Genomic DNA, 16,505 nt, shown 5'->3' on the forward strand with positions numbered 1-16,505 from the left:
CAGAAAATTTTTATTTCTTTTTTTGTCATATACTGAATGAATATAGCTTCAGTTCATAAAAAAAAAGATTCTACATCTTTATTGGCTGCTTAGATAATCCTTTGAGTTTTATATATTTATTAGAGTCATCCTTTCCTCAATCATCTGAGCTATGCAATCTGCTCTTGACTAAAAAAGCCGAGTCTGTTACTTTGCCTAGCACTAGTTAGAATCTAGAAGAAATGACTGTTTGGAGGCTGATGATTGTCCTTGGGACCAGAAGACATCCCTGGCGATATCTAAAAACCTGTTACTTGCTCCAGTGCAGCTCTTGCAAGCCACCTTTTGCAGGTAGTGAACTGTGGTCTGAACCCCAAACCTCTCCATTTGAAAGTCTGTTTTCCACACAGACCACAGAAGGGGAAAGTTGTTTTCCTCCTTTCCACTTCAGAGGCCAGATATGCTTCTGTTGGTCCACAGTCACAGTTATGTCTGGTTTAAGGATGACAGCCCAGTTGCTTATGGACCAGACCGGGACTCAGGGAGACACTTGGCCACATGTTGTTGCTGTCCCATATCATAACAGTCTGGATCTTCTTGATTTAAATGGGAATTCAAGCACCTAAATGTGCAGTGGGATGTTAAATGTGTAATTGGATGTGATCCAGAGCAGTTGCACATCCGAACTTCATCTCCACAGTGGGAGAAACAGGAATTCCTGCTCTCCCCGGGCTGCTGGATGAGGATAAGGGTATTAAGGACACTGCATACTAGGCCAAGCTCTGCTGCCTATGCTGCTCCACCAGCTCACCCCTGGTCTCTGCCAGCATCCTGCAGCCCCCAGGACTGGTTCCTGCCCTGTGTGAGCAGGGAATGTGGCTCAACAGGGCAATCCCATCCTGGGGACTCGCCACGCTCTCTGATCACATCCTCCATGTGCCAGCAATGCCATTTAGTATTGCTCAATATTATTATTGCCTAACACATTTGCACAGTATCTTTGATTTATTGAAATTGTCCCCTCTTTGTCTCTTGTTGGCCTCGAAAAACACACTGTTTTACAGTGTATTTCCCTGATTGCCTAAAGTTTGATGGCAGCAGTCAGCTCTGTGCCACTCTAAACTTAATGGGACCTTGGGGATTATTCCCAGGGGTCAGAGTTCAGGAACCCTGCAGCAGGAGCCTGTCTGCCTGGTGCCAACAGAAGGTGTCACTCACCAGGTGGTCTGAGTTACATTCTCAAAATTGCGGTTTTAAATATTTCCTTCTACGCCTTGCTGAAGCAATGTTGGGAATTTGGGTTTTTAAGTGGTGTTTTTTCTTGCTGTCACCACCACTATCCCCTCTTCCCTTCATGTTGCAATTCAGTTGGTTTTCTGTGGGTTTTTATTCCCAAGTTTCCTTCCCCTCTGTCCAGGTTCTGCAGTGCTTTTGTAGTTTATGATGGCAGTTTTATTTGCTTCTCCAAATTTCTCTGTGGTGCTTTAGTTTCATGCATTCATTTACAAGGGCTTTTAATTTTTAATTTGTATTTATCCAGATATAAGGGTCTTGAATAAATTAGTATAAAAGATACCAAGCAGATAATTATTTTCCTGCCCAATCCTGCCACTAAACTAGTATATTTAGATAGTAGCTCTCACTTTTCTTAGTACTCTGTGCACTGCTTGATCTATTATAAAGCTCTTAGTTAAATAGGTTCTTATTTTCTAAAAGTAAGAGCTCACACTTACCATGAAAAGTACCATCTTTACAATAATGACTTTTACATTTTCAGAGCCTAGGAACAAATGGCTTCCATGGTGGATAGAAAGGAAGATAAACCTAAATAACCTTATTTCTGATAAAGATGATGATGAGTGAAAATTTGTGCTTGGTGTGCAGCAAGGCCCACCATGCCAGGAAGTGCCCACGCTCCTATGAGATGCACAGTCTACTGAGAGCTCTGCAGGGCTGGGTGACTGTGGTAATGCTGAACATGGGATGGACCTTCTTGCAGGAGCTGTGCATGGATATTTTTATTTTATTCCCAGTTTGGAGATAGATTCTATGAGCTGTCTTTAAACTCTTTGGGATGGAGGACACTAGGACTGTTGGGACGGTTGATGAATGAATTGCATTATGAATTGCACCATGAATTGCAGCAATCTGAAGACATCACCTGTGCTCCTCAGGTGACCAGTCTGGCAGTGCTGGCAGTTAAATCCTTCAGAGTATGGATTTCCAAGGCCCCCACTTTCTTTGTTTCTCCCCATTTCCCTTTGCCTTGACAGGCAAGGCTCTATTGTCAACATTTTTATTTTCAATAGCTCCAATGGCAGGTGACTAAAATGACTCTTCGGCACCTTCTTCCAAGTTCTGCATTGGTGATTCTCCCAAAGGTGGAGGTCTGGCACAAACAGGGAAAGGTCTGTGCTCTTCATCTCACCTGCACGTCCATCTTCCCTGGCAAAGCCTGGCAGGGGCTTGCTCAGCAGAGACATCCCCACAGAGGAGCTTCTCTCTGACTCAGCACCCTCTGCCCCAGGGCAGCTGCAGCCCTCCAGAACTCCTTGTGCTGTAATGACTTTGTGTCACTCTGCAGTGCAGGCTGACGCCTGGGGACAGTAAATCTCACCACTCATGTTCCCCCTCACCGCAGCCTCATGCCGTGATCTTACAACAACTTATCCTTCACTGCCTCCCCTCCTGTCCGATCCCCTGCTGAAAGCCTCTGGGAAGGAGATTTTCAGCAGAGCCTCCCGTTCTCCTGGAAGGGCACTGACTTTGCTGTCTACCTGCTCTTCTCTGCCTTTCTAAAAGCTTTTCTTCAGGTGTCTTAATTGATTCTGCTTTTGTAAATTCTTTCCCCACCAGGCTGGAGGGCAGTGACAGGGAAGGAACCAGGATTTTTTTGCAATGCAAGTTGAAAAGCTGCTCCCTGACTGATGTTTAATTGTGCACATTGTGCTGTACGAACAGTGCTTATTCAAGTGTGCTGTGGGATTATGAAAGAGCACCCGAGCCTTGTTACAAAGAGAGAATATCAGTGCTTTAAGGGTTACTGATCCTCTGCATAATACAAAGAGGCAGTTCAGAGAGTGAAGGGTTAAGCCAGGATTTGGTAAATAGCTATTCCCCCAGTGCGTTTGAGCAGTGCCCTGGCTCATATGGTAACGTTTATGGAGCTGTTCTAGTGCTGGTGGTAGTGCAGTTGTGTAAAATGGGTCTGACCAAAAGAAGCAGCCTGTGATGTGAGGTCAGAACTAGTCAGTAATTTCCTGTACCAGTGAACACAGAGCTCTGGTTGTAGGAGTCCTCCTGATTGCTGTCACTGATGGAAAGCCTGCAGCTGACTGACACATCTGGGAAAGCTGAATCTACTCTTTTTTTTCCATTTATTTCTCTTCCTGACTGATGGACAAGATTGTAGGGTTTATCCTAACAGTTTATCCCTTTGATAAGCTTGTTACAACTCCAGCAAACTCATGCAAAAAATATATTGCATAATGGAGGCTTTACTGTCTGAAACCAGTATGGTCTGAGCCACCCAAACAAGGAAAGATTTCTGCCAGGCCCCACACAGTCTTCACCTGAGCACATCCCCCTGCTCTCTGCATGGCCTTGGGCGGGTTGTTTCACCTTTTTACCCCCATTTCTTACACTATAAGCTGGAGGGAAGTGATGCTTCCCATGTGAGCTGCTGGGAGGATCCAGTGGATAGTGAACCATATTGTCCACAGGTACTGACAACTGCCAGAGCTCTCCAGAGCTGCAGTCATGCCCGGCATCTGTGGAGGATAGGAAAGGTGTGAAGTTGCTGGATGTATAGCAATTTGCTGCCTGTCCAAAGCACGGATGTACCAAAGCTCATTGGAAACTTTCCCACCTTCTGCTCCAAGTCCAAAGTTGTATCTGTTTTCTCCGATATAAAAAAAATAGCAAATAGTTATTAATCATAGAAGGCCTGGGAAAACAAGACTCCCCATTGCATGTAGCTTCCCTCTCACCCTGAGGAGGGACAAGAAATGAGGAGAGGGCAAACATTTCAACAAGTTGCCCAGAGTAGTGCTAGGAGAGAGACAGGTACTGCAGCAATGAGTGACGCACAAGAGGCTCAGCTGAATGGCAGTCACCTTTTGTTGCACTCTGCAAGGATATAATCATGTGCCCTTTTTCCAAACCCTATTTAAAATCATAGTGTCCAGCAGCAAAATGAAATGTCTCCACCATAAAAGCATTAACAAGCTTTCTATGAACTTGTGTCCTCAGAGGCAGATTTATCTAAATGGCATCTTCATGGTGCCTGAGAATCAGAGATGCATAGACAAATTTGAGGTAATTTAGAGAGGAGCAACACAAATGATTAAAAGACTGAAGGAACTGATGTGAGGAAAAAAAAGATTAAAAGATGTGAATATGCATGACTTGGCCTAATGACAGCTAAAGAGGGATAAACGTCTACAAGTGTTTGAAGCCCCAAGGAGAGGAGCTGCCTGGAAGGATGCAAGGGTTGTAACAAGAGTAAGGACCACTGGGATGAATTTGAGACTTGGCAAATTAGTCTAACACTGAGCAAACACAAAGCCCACCTGTAAGCCCTGTATCTGTCAGTGAGGGTAAGGAAAAGTGGTGGAGAGAAGGAGAAGAGGATTTATGTCAAAAATGCTACAAATGCCCATGAGCTATATTTTGGCAGTGACAGAGAGTGGCAGTTCGAAGGCAAGATGCTACAGAGGAAGAAGGGTTGGTAACCCTGAAAGAGCAGATGGGACATCCCCTATTTCTCAGGCACATTTTAAAGACCCTCCAAAATTATGTGGAAAAGCAGTTTGCTTCAAGAAAATGGAGAATCTGACAGGTAACTGACAACTCCAGCTCTACTCTGTGATGACAAGGAGGTAATGAGAGAAGCTGATATGCAATACCAGCATGTACAAATTATTTAGTTCATCATAATAAGAAATTAATTGATCGATCAATGTACTTAAGAGCATTAAGTTTCTGGGAAGAGTGTTGAAATAAATATGAAAAAGGATGCTTCCAAGGGAGCCTAAGTGAATTAGGCACTAACACTCTCTAACAGCTCAATTAGGCTTCTTTGAAAAGCCCACACTACTCTGGTGCTTTGAAATCCATTTGTGGGAAGAGCAGACAAATTCAGAAAGATGCCATAATGAAAGTACAAGAAGCTTCAATTTCCCTGAAAGTGAAAAACGCAAGGGATGAGCAGTAACCCCTGTGATTTCCCAGGGATGGGCGGCTCAAAGAGCTCCGATTTAAATGAAGCTTTTGCAGACACACTCAGCTCCTGTACGGGCTTACAGAGGGGAAAGAAAAGGCAGCAGCAGGAATGGAATCAGTGCAGGAACATGCCCTTAGCTATGGATTGGAGTAAAAAGTTGCATTAAATAAAAGAGAGGATGCAGGTGAGATTAGCAGTTCCTGAAATTCCCTCCTGACTAAACTTTTAAGTTTTTTTTTAAGGGATACTCTTGACAGAAAATCTACCAAATTATTTCTCTGAAGTTTTAATTGGTTTGAGGAGTTCCCTTGTCTTCCAGTCTGCTCAGTCTCTTCATTTGTGGCTTTTCTAACATGTTTTCCTGTTTTTTACAAAATCTTTCCCTGCTGTTGCTGAAGCAACAGCCTCACAAAGACCCACATCTGCAAGCAGCTCCTCACACATGCTCCCTTGCTTTTACCTGTTGCTGCACATGGTCCCAGTGCTCAGGACCAACCTCCAGAAACACAACCATTTTACATCATAAGCAAGAAGCGTTTTTGAGAGTTCCTGCACATGGATTTTGTGCCAGTGTGTTGTGGGGATGGAGGTATCAGGAGTTTGCTTGGTTCTGTGAAGCACATGAGAAGCTTCAGCCATTTGGTTGGTGGCAGAGTGCTTTTAGGATGCATCTGTGTGCTAACAGGTGTTTGAGTAGGTGACTGCCCATAAACAAAAGAAACGCCGCTCACCTCTAGTGCCCTTTGGGGGAGCTTTGTGGGGTTATTTCATAGACTGTAGTCAGCAAGCTAGAGAATGCATGGCAAGAGTGAGGGTTTTTTAATCCTTAGTATCAGGCAAATTCCAAGTATGATGGATCAGTGATTTATTTTCCTATGTATTTGAAAACCTCTCATCGTATTACTGCTGCAAACCGTTCAGAGAAGGGGACGGGCACTGATGACATTACAGTGTTTAGTCAGCTGTGCTGCCATAAACGTGTCACGTTGAAACCTGATTTCAGGAAGACAGTGGGGCTGCTCTTTCCTTCTTGCTAGGCATGAGATTTATGCACGTGGCATCCTGCCACCGAGCCACCAGCTGAACCCAGTGCCTGCGAACCAGATTTTCTGCCACATGTTTATCTCATGATATTATGAAGCTGTCGGCTGACAGGCTACCAAGCCTTTGGGTTTAATCTGGAGGCAGCATTGCAATTCCAAGGAGTCAATATGGGTGATTAGTGAATACTCCAAGCGTACCAGAAAGCTTAGTTGGGCTTGGATATGACCTTGGGTGTAGGAATGTGCTGGAGGTTACTGGAAACACATTGTGTTTTTGTAATACCCAGGGGTTAGATGTATCAAAGTAAGTACCCCCATTACCAAGTAGCAGAGCAGTGTCAGGAAAATCTAGCCAAAAAAGGCATTTTTGTGAGAATGGCAAAGCAGTGCACCAACAGCTTTGGTTTCCCCAAACCTCAGTTGATTAGAGCATGGTGCTAAGGTCACGGGTTCGATCCCTGTGCAGACCATTCACTTGGGAGGTGGACTCGATGATCCTTGTGGGTCCCTTCCAACAGAATGCTCTGTTCCCTGTTGGGCTTACACTTGCAAGCTTGGAGCCAGCAATATTTTGAATATCAGGTTGGGTAACCTGCAGGGGAAGCCTGGGCTGGGTTGGAGATGGTTGTAGGGAGGGACCACTCATGTCACCACTCCAGTGTGTCGGCGTGTGTGACCACCACCTCACAGCTCCCTGGGCGGTTCATTTCCTGGCTGCAGGGTGGGCGTCAAAGACTCACATCTGCCATTTGGAGGGTGGTTTTTAATCAATGTGTGCTGCACTCACTTGAAAGAGTTTAATGCAGTGGGAACTGGTTCTGCTTCAGATCTGTCCCTGGTGGCTTTCTTTGTCTAAGGAGGTTCTTGCTTCAGCCCTAACACTGGGATGGTGCATGACGTGGGTCAAGTCTGAACCAAGGGTTTATATAAGATGACATAAATCTCCTTCAGGGCTCTCGAATGAATCAAATATGTTCCTACTTCATAATGTTTTTAAAAAGTCTTGCAATTATGCAATAAAGAGCAGTTCATTGGAGCAAAACCCTATCATAATTTGGGTAATCTACCTTCTGTATTTGTATTTCTAGCTGAAACCTGTTTCTTTAGAAGCAGATAGCACAAAAGGGTCCTTTGTAAGGAGAATGGTAAACTAGAGACAGATGAGTTATAAGGCATAAGGGAAACATTATTTTAACCTCTTTGGGCATTACTTCAAAAATGTTAAAAATCTTGAGAGCTTTCCAGTAGAAAATTTAAGGAGCAGGAAATGTGATTCTGTAGCAGTAAACATACTTCCTGTAAAAACTGTATATTGTTATGGCCCAAGTCTATGCAGGAACACAATGAGAGTCCTTCTGGAGAATGCTTGTGAGGATTTTACTGGATTAGAGTATAAAACACTCTAAGAGAATAAAAGATTATTTTTAATGTGATAGTGAAGTGGGTTTTTTAACTGAGACTGTGAAGATACCAGAACAAAGCTCACTTGCAAGCAAGCATTCATAATACTGATGTAATCAGTAGGAGAAAAAATGCCATAAAAAGTTTAGCAAAGTAAATGTCTTCACTCAAACTACCAGCCAGGAATAAAAAAAGGCATTAGAGTGTTTTTTAATCTCATTTGCTAAAGTGCTGGCCTGCCTACTGAGATGGGAGTAATTTATGTATTATTGGGGAAAGGCTTGAAAGGGTCAACTTTAAGGTATAGCTAATCATGTTGGTCATATATTCCTCTGAGTCAGTGCTGACCCAATGGTAACACTTAGGCTTCCTCACGGTATGATCACAACCTTCTGAGCACAGTACCTAGGACAAATGGACGCAAAGATTCCTGTCAGAGGCGGGAATTAATAACCCTCCAATTTGGAGTGGCTGCTGGTTGTAGGCATCTCCATGTGGCATGGTCTGAGGCATGTCCTGAGGAACACACTCCCTGTCTTAGGAGCTGATGGCCCAGAAGGGGACATTCTCTGGTTCCCCTGGTGTGTGTTGGATCCTATCAGCTCAGATTGCTCTGAGGACTGTGTTAAGTGTGTTGACTAAATCTCTATTAATTATAACAGGAGTTTACGTATGTCTGGCTGACAAGTAAATACTTGCTTGTATGAACCCATTTAGGTGTCTGAATCTAAAGCTGAATCTCTCCCCCAAAAATGTTTGGTAATTGCGTAAAGATAAGAACTCCTAAGATTTTTCCCTCCTTGTTTTTTATGAAACACTTGTGATTGCAGGCTGGTGGAAGATCCTGCTTTCTCTTCAGCCACTGCAATCAGTATCAGTGAAACATGTGCCTTGAAGCAGGTCAGATATTATCTCTTAGAAGTCTCTGCTCTACTGTGTCTGCAGTGACTATCTACAAAGACTTTGCTTATGTGGCAGTAGTGCCCTGACTCCTGCAGAATCACCCCAGTCATGCACGTGGTATCTGGCAGCATCACCACTCAACAGGGGGTTTATGGACCAGAGCAGCTCCCTTCACCCAACAGGAGCTGTGCTGAGGTTCATGTCACCTGAAAAAACAGTCCTGACATCATTCAAACACTTTCCTAGCATTTTAAACAATAAATTCATTAGATTTTTGCATAATGGTGCCCATTCTCAAGGAGCTGAGCTATGGTCTCTCATGTTTATGAGCTGATAACTCGTAACTGTAGTCCAGAAGGGGCATTAATATTCTCTACTTCATGCTGGCATGTGATGCAGGCTGTAGAGCAGTCGTGAGTGGTTTCCAAGAAAGACCTGAGAAGTATTTCTACTTGTCCAGACAGCACCTGTAGTCGAGCAGGGAGAAGAAAACATTCTGGGGGTTACAGGCACAAACCACAACTCCAGGGACTCAAGTTTCCTGTCTGCTGAATTTGGCAATTTGCCATGCACAGGTATTCTGCTGCTTTAATAATAACTGGTAACGTCAGTAGGTGCAGTAGATATTTCATAGCTGTATAAGGAACAACGGAAGGACAAGAGAGAATGGAGAGCAAATAACTGATGGTAAGGAGGTTGAAATGCTTTATGGTGCTTATTCCAATCTTAAATGAAAAGGATAATAGTAACAGGATATTTAGTACAATCATAGCTAACGGAGCTAGGAAGCCTTCGTAAGGGAGAATCTGAAAGAAAAAGGCAGCTGATTGCCTAAATCACTTGAATATTCTTAAATCAGTGAGGCTAAATGAAATTCACCCTTGACTATAGTGCTTAAAAGAGCTGTGCAAAAAGACAGTGCTTTATAAAAGCGTCTCTTGTCTTCTGGAGACGCTGCGATGGTTCATACTCCTCAAATCCCTTGGTGAAAAACACTGCAATTCTATGTACCCTCAATGCTCTCAGCGCCAAGCCCGAGTCGTGACTGCGTGTGGTCGTGCACACACACACACACAGCGCCAGCTTTTTGTAGCTGTTTGAGCAAAGGAAAGAATAAGAGTGAAAAGTGACATCGGTTTTGATATCTGACATCAACTTTCAAGCTGATGAAAGGGAGCAACATGTTCTAATTATTATTCCCCTTCAAAATAAGCCACGAGCTCAGACAAAAGAAGAGAGAAAGGAGGGGGGGAATCCAGGAGAGAAACAGAATCACATTTTCTCACTTATCTAATTAAAGCAAGGTGGGTGAGCAAGAGGGAGAGCTCACTGTGCTCAGGCAGCAGTGATGCCCCATTTATTCAGGGAAGGGTGGGAAGTGGAGGTGGTAACTCCGCTGGGCCCATGGGAATTGTCCCATCTCTCTCAGAGGGGAGCTGTTTTCCCAGTGCTAATTCGCACTCCACTTCAGGACATGGTGGTGCCTGTTGAACCCCATGTCCTAATTTAGTGGCACAACCGTTGGCGCTGGTGTTTTGTATTGATTTGTGTTGTGTCTGCTTCCAGTGCAGACCAACCTCAGGAGTGTCAGGGGCAGCTCCAGCGTGTCCCACCACACCAAGGGAAGATGCTGGCTCTTCTGTACACTCCATGTGTTTTCAAACTCTATTTAAACTGCCCTTTAGTGACTCATACTACTTCCTGATCAGCCTGTAGTGGGAATTAACCTCCCCTGTGGGGTTGTCTTGCTCATCCCTGGTTGTACCCTCCCTCTGCATTATTCCCCTGTCCCAACACCACGTTTCATCTTGGCTTCAATGTAAGGTTAAACGCCCCCAACCTTCTTAAAAAAAGCACTTCTTGAAGTCAGAGCTTTGCCACCCACTGCCATATGTCCACTGCTCCCTCTCCTACATGGTACCGTTTAATGACATTAAGATATCTGCAGCCAAGTGCCTGACATTTGTGACTCCAGGGAAGGAGCAGCCGTTGTATCTCCTAGAAAGCACCTCAGAAATGGATTCAGCAAGGGAAAAGAGAGGAGTGTCTTCTTTTACACTTCAAGGTTGATGAAATGATCTCAAGCCCTACTTGGCCCTGTGCCACACTGGAGTTAATAGCGAGGAGTCACGAACTTACTACTCACAGGCGTGGTTTTTTTCCAGATGAGCACTGTCATTTTACTGCTCCTTTTGCATCACCAAACAACATTTTTATCCCAAACAACTGCAGAATAACCAGGCATCAACTCTTCAGGCCGTACCTAAAATTACCAGCCCCTGTGTTGAGGAGAGCTGATAAACAGGGCACTGAGAGTCAACTTGAGACCTCGGTCATCTTCCTGGTCCCACAGCCCCACAGGCACTTGTGGGGCTCAGCTGCCCACAGGTCACTGCATCTTTGCTTTGACTGAACTTGCACCAGGCTGATGTGACTCTCCAGCAGGAGAGCAGTGTGAGTTGGGAGTAGATACCCTTTGTTTTCCTTCTAAATTAAGCCTATTTCTTCAGTTTGGGTGGGGAAAGGTGAAGCCCTGAAAGTGGTCACGGGTGTCACTGCATCCTCCACCTGCTGGCCAGCCCATTATCTGGTTCAGTCCATACCACTGCCTTCCCATCTCACTGTGCCCTTGCTCCATTCCCATCCCTGCTCTTGCTCCTGCTCCTGCTCCTACTGTGACTTGGCTCTCACATGCTGCAGGGACAGGCATACTGCTGAAAAAGAAAGTGAGAGCCAAGTAGCTTCTGGAAGACCAGAGGCATCTGCAGTCCAACAGATGCTGCTGGCGCCCAGTGTTTCTTGGGACCAGTCTCATGGACCTCAGGAATATTTATTCGCATCCTGGCCTCAATCCCAGTTGGGATCTTTGGATGCTTCCACTGTATGAATATTTATTACAACAGATGATTATCTTTTCTTGCTGTGCACCCTCTAGTTTGCATCCTGTTTGTGTGCCTTGCTTTTCCATGTTTTCCCATTGCTCTGCTTTTCACTGTGTTGTCGTGCTGAGTTGTGATACACCCAAATATATAAAAAGAATAATCTGGGGATGGACTCCTGGTTTTTTGATTGCAGTTTTCTCTCTTGGGATTTTGCTCTCCATTAAACCATGTTTGGTGACAGACAGCTTCATTTGCTCAGGTGTCCTTTACCCTCTGAAGTTTAATGTATTTGTTTAGAAGATGAAACTTACTGTCAGTATTTCTATAGCACCCTCTGGAGTCAGACTTCCACAAAAGCTAGAGCTACATGATTTGCTTCACCAACAAATAAAGCCTATTAATTAAAAGATTTTTAGCAAATTGGTTGATATTATTTAATTGTTGAAATCCATCCTGGTTACTGACTTTTGTCTCACATTTATAGTGCCAGAAAAGAGTTGTTTTGAGGCTTTATTACAGCGCAACAACCACACTCACATTTCAAAGTTAATTCAGATAACTGGAATGCTTACTCCATGCTGGCAGCGCACAAGGTGTTATATTCAGCCTGAGTTCAGAATGAGCTTTTATTTCCAAAAATCCCTCCATACAGGGCTGTATAACAGGAGTTGCCACCTTTTGAAGATTATTTTCAGTCTCTGGGACCAAACCCAGCCTGGGCTGGGAAGTACTGAGGGCTCTGTTGTCTCTGTCTCACCTGGTCATTAGGCAGGGCTTTTGTGCAGCATTTATGGCAAGTGTCTTTCCAGATTGGATGACAGGGGATGGTTTACAGGGAAGGAGGTGGAAATGCCAGGTGGCTGAACTCTGACATGAAGGCTGCAGTGTGTCATTATTTTTCCCCCCTCACAGTACGCTGCGGAGCTGCTGGCAGTGGTGCGCCTCCCCTTCATCCATCCCAGCTATCTGCTGAACGTTGTTGACAATGAGGAGTTGATAAAGTCCTCGGAGGCTTGCCGGGATCTGGTGAACGAAGCCAAGCGTTATCACATGCTGCCACACGCCCGACAAGAGATGCAGACGCCGAGGACCCGGCCCAGGCTCTCTGCAGGTAAAGCAAATCTTCCTTCAACAGCACCAGCTCCCTGGTCCAGTGTTTCCTGAACATGGTCAGGACATGCCCTTGGATGGGGGACAGATCTTGGCTCCTTTTCTTGTCTCATTCTCAGGATCTGGTGATATTTGAAGCTCAGTTTTCCATTTCTACTTTCCTCAGGCATTTAGAAAGCCTCCCCCAGTGGGTGGACATGGGTGTTTAGATGTACACTCCTGAAATAGGATTTAAAAGGAGCCTAATTTTTAGGAATGGTTGTCTTTGGCAGAGACATAACATTCCCCTGCTGTCCTGAAAGTGAGCCCCTTGCCCTCTGTGCCTCAGTTTCTCCAGCTGCAAAAATAGTTTAATAATTTGCTTCTTTGCCATTGAACCTCTTGTGGGGAGGTTCTGACTAATATTCATCTCACAGCTTCACTTTCACAGCCCTTTGTAAATATAATATTTTTATATGGTGGAGCTCACAGTACCAGTTCAGCTTGTTTAGTGCCTCCAAAAGAAATGGATCACACATGACATACTCCCTTTTAAAAATCCAGCAGCTATGGAGATCTGACTCTTTTTAAGAAGTTTTTCACCCAAGGAACATATGAATTTTCCTTTTTGGAAAAAATGCATGGAAAAAACCTAAGTGCCCAACTTGCCAGCCCAGCCCATATTGTGGTGATGAGAGAAATAGCCTAAATATTTGTTTAACAGAAAGTGCAAATACCATGTAGGAAAACTGCATCCCAGAAGGGGTCAGATGAAACAGGTGAATTGTTTTAACATGCTGCCTGTACTTCTGCCTCCCATAAGTGCAATCACAAAGCCAGACAAAACTTTCTGTCACTGCCACTAATGCTAATGTGGCACGGAGATGGCATATCAAACCACGGCATTTGCAGCTCCGGGAGGCTGCCTCATCAAGACACCTTTCACAAGGACGAAGTGTAGAGGACTTTCAATAACAATCTACCCTAAAAAGTCTTTCATTGAAGACGACTAATGGTGTGATGTTTGAAGGGATTTTTGAAAAGTGCTTATTTTATGTATATAAAATTGTAGGTGTAATGTGATCCATTTCCAGAATCTTGTTGATGAGGGAAAAGTGATTCTCTCAGGGTAAGAGAGGGTGATTATAGTTTTTTAGGTCAGAGTCTAATTATATAGAATCATGTTATTTTGCATATCAGCGGCATTCATGGAGGCACAAAGGATCTCTAAACACCCTTTGTGGACTCGCTGCAGCATGTCACATGCCCTCTCGAGGTCATTGATTATAATCAAGTTATGTCTTGCACAGGTGATTAGATTTTCTGGTATGGCGCAAAAATAATGATCTCTTGTTACCAAGAAATATTTATTTAAAACTGTACAGCACTTTATCTTAATAACTTCTAAGAGAGTAACCTTGCTTGAATGACACAAATATATTTTTTGAAAATGCTAATGAGGAGTGACGATAATCCATTACTCTGCAGACGCATTCCTCTCCGCTGCAGCTCCTCATCTCTCTTGCTGGCAATCTCCCTTCTGCCCTGCACCTGTGCACACTTGTCTCTGGGCTGGGCACTGTAACACATCACAGCAATTGCTCCAGCCACAAGACAAGCTCTCAAAATGACGATTCCTTCCAGCTTGTGGCCTCATGGTCCTACTTCTGAGCCCACCTCTCCTGGAAACAAATTGCACAGGGGCTTATAATTTCTGCAGGAAGGTTTTTAACACTTCTGCTAAATGCTAAGTCCAAACTATCTCCAGCACTTAATTCTTGGATGGAGCTAGAAAACATCCCAGGATTAAACTGTGACCCATCTCTGTGGGGATGAGTCTAGAGAAGAGTCTGGAGTAACACAGAGATCAGATATGACTCGACTCTGTCTGTGAAGTGGAAATAAAACCTTTGAGATATGGAGTGCAAAAGTTTTGCATTTGGCTAGCTGGACACCCTGCATCTTATGGGCTTGGGGGAGCTGTTCAAGCACAGATAAAGCTCAGTTAATAACTGTATTAGAGCAGGGGCTACCTACATCACATTTCCAAGCACCAGGTAGATTATGACCATGATACATGGCTTGAGCACATCTTATCTGTGTCTGGAAAATCCTTCTCCAGGTAAAGCAAAAAAACTCAAAAAACGGCCCACAAGAAAATTATATGTCAATAGAGCACATGCAGTGAAAATATCAGGATGAATATGCATAACCATAGCCTAAACCTTCTCCAGACATTAGCTTTTTTTTTTTCTTCAGGCCAAAGTCCAAACATTTCCTGGATACTGGTCAAACTCCAAAGCTATCACAGTCCCTGACAAAAGTCCCATTTTCTTCAGTGGAAGATGAATTTGCTACATGCAGGTCTCACTCAAATACTGTTGAAGTGAATGGATATCTTTACATGGAACTGCCTATTTATTTCTTCCCCATCAAGTTTTGCCCAGATGGCGTTCTTCCTCCCTACTTCTCCCAAGAGTGTTCATAGTGTTGTTCCTCACCCACTGCTCCCCCTACACACACATTCCTGTTTTTTCTCACCCTTCTTGGATTGATTGCAGACTCTAAAACAGATTTATATATGATACATTAAAATTACACTGACTGATTAATATTTTTGATAGGTTCCTGCCTGTTTGAGAGATGCCACTTTTTTATAATACTTTTTTTCTTACTTGAATCCCAGGTGTAGCTGAGGTAATAGTCTTAGTTGGGGGTCGCCAGATGATTGGCATGAATCAACGTGCTTTAACAGCAGTGACTTGCTTAAATCCTCAAAACAACAAGTGGTACCCATTGGCCAGCCTGCCCTTCTATGATCGAGAGTTTTTCAGCGTGGTCAGCGCTGGGGACAACATCTATCTCTCAGGTAAGCAGCAGATTTCATAGAAACACAAAATCACAGAAAGGTTTGGGTTGGAAGAGACCTTTAAAGGTCATCTAGTTCCAACTCCCCTACCATGGGCAGGGACATCTTCTAGTATATCAGGTTGCTCGAAGTCCCATCCAACCTGGCCTTGGACACTTCCTGGGATGGATTACCCTCAGCTTCTGTGGGCAACTTGTGCCAGCGCCTCACCACCCTCATCGTAAGAAATTTCTTCCTTATGTCCAATGTAAATCTACCCTCTTTCAGTTTAAGACTCTTACCGCTGGTCCTGTCACTAGAGGTCTTGGTAAAAAGCCTCTTGCCATCTTTCATATAAGCCCCCTTTAAGTATTGAAAGGCTAAAATAAGGTCTCCCTGGAACCTTCTCTTCTCCAGGCTGAACAACCCCAACTCTCTCAGCCTGTCTGCATAGCAGAGGTGCTCCAGCCCTCTGAACACTTTCATGCCCCATCTCAGGACTCACTCCAACAGGTTCATGTCTTTCGTGTGCTGAGGACCCTGGAGCTGAACGCTGTACTCAAGGGGGGGTCTCATGAGAGCAGAGTAGAGGGGGAGAATCCCCTCCCTTGACCTGCTGGCCACACTGCTTTTGATGCAGCTCAGGATAGAGTTGGCTTTTTGGGCTGCAAGTGCACGCTGCCAGGTCATTTCCAAGTTTTTGTCCACCAGTATCTCCCATTCCTCCTCTACAGGGCTTCTCTCAGTCCATTCATCCCCCAGATTTACTGGGCTGGTAGAAAAGTTACAGCACAGACATGATGGAATTTTACCCAGCTGCTCCTGAGGGGTTAAAAAAAAACAAGAGAAGTGGGAAGGAGGTTGGGAGAGAGGGATTTCCCTGCTTTTATCATTGTCCATGTCTCTGCGGCGTTAATGTTCTCTCAAAGCAGTCAACAACAATATTTTGCAGTTGCAATGTGAAGAAAATAGGTCTGACAACCATCAAACATGCAAAGAGCTTTCACTGCCATAGAAACACGATTTATAATACTGGCTGTAGTTGAATCTAAATGGTGGGTTATGGAATTTGAGACAGACAGACTGAACTGCTGAATATGTGACCTACACTTAAAGTATTTGCTTACAGGAGCATT

The 16,505-nt window shown here is 44.2% G+C and overlaps 1 protein-coding gene across 7 annotated transcripts in view; it reads left to right on the forward strand.

Annotated features, from left to right (window-relative positions):
• KLHL29 (kelch like family member 29) overlaps positions 1-16,505 on the forward strand; it is a 393,217-nt gene that overhangs the window by 342,275 nt on the left and 34,437 nt on the right. For all 7 annotated transcript variants that reach the window (XM_027749235.2, XM_027749234.2, XM_027749237.2 and 4 more), the window contains 2 exons: positions 12,345-12,543; positions 15,208-15,390. In XM_027749235.2, the coding sequence (XP_027605036.1) occupies positions 12,345-12,543; positions 15,208-15,390 (382 nt within the window). The remainder of the gene's footprint in view (positions 1-12,344; positions 12,544-15,207; positions 15,391-16,505) is intronic.

This window comes from Pipra filicauda, unplaced genomic scaffold (genome assembly GCF_003945595.2).
Source record: "Pipra filicauda isolate LSUMZ 115617 unplaced genomic scaffold, ASM394559v2 scaffold209_size2725305_pilon, whole genome shotgun sequence".
In the NCBI taxonomy this organism is placed as follows: Eukaryota; Metazoa; Chordata; class Aves; order Passeriformes; family Pipridae; genus Pipra; species Pipra filicauda.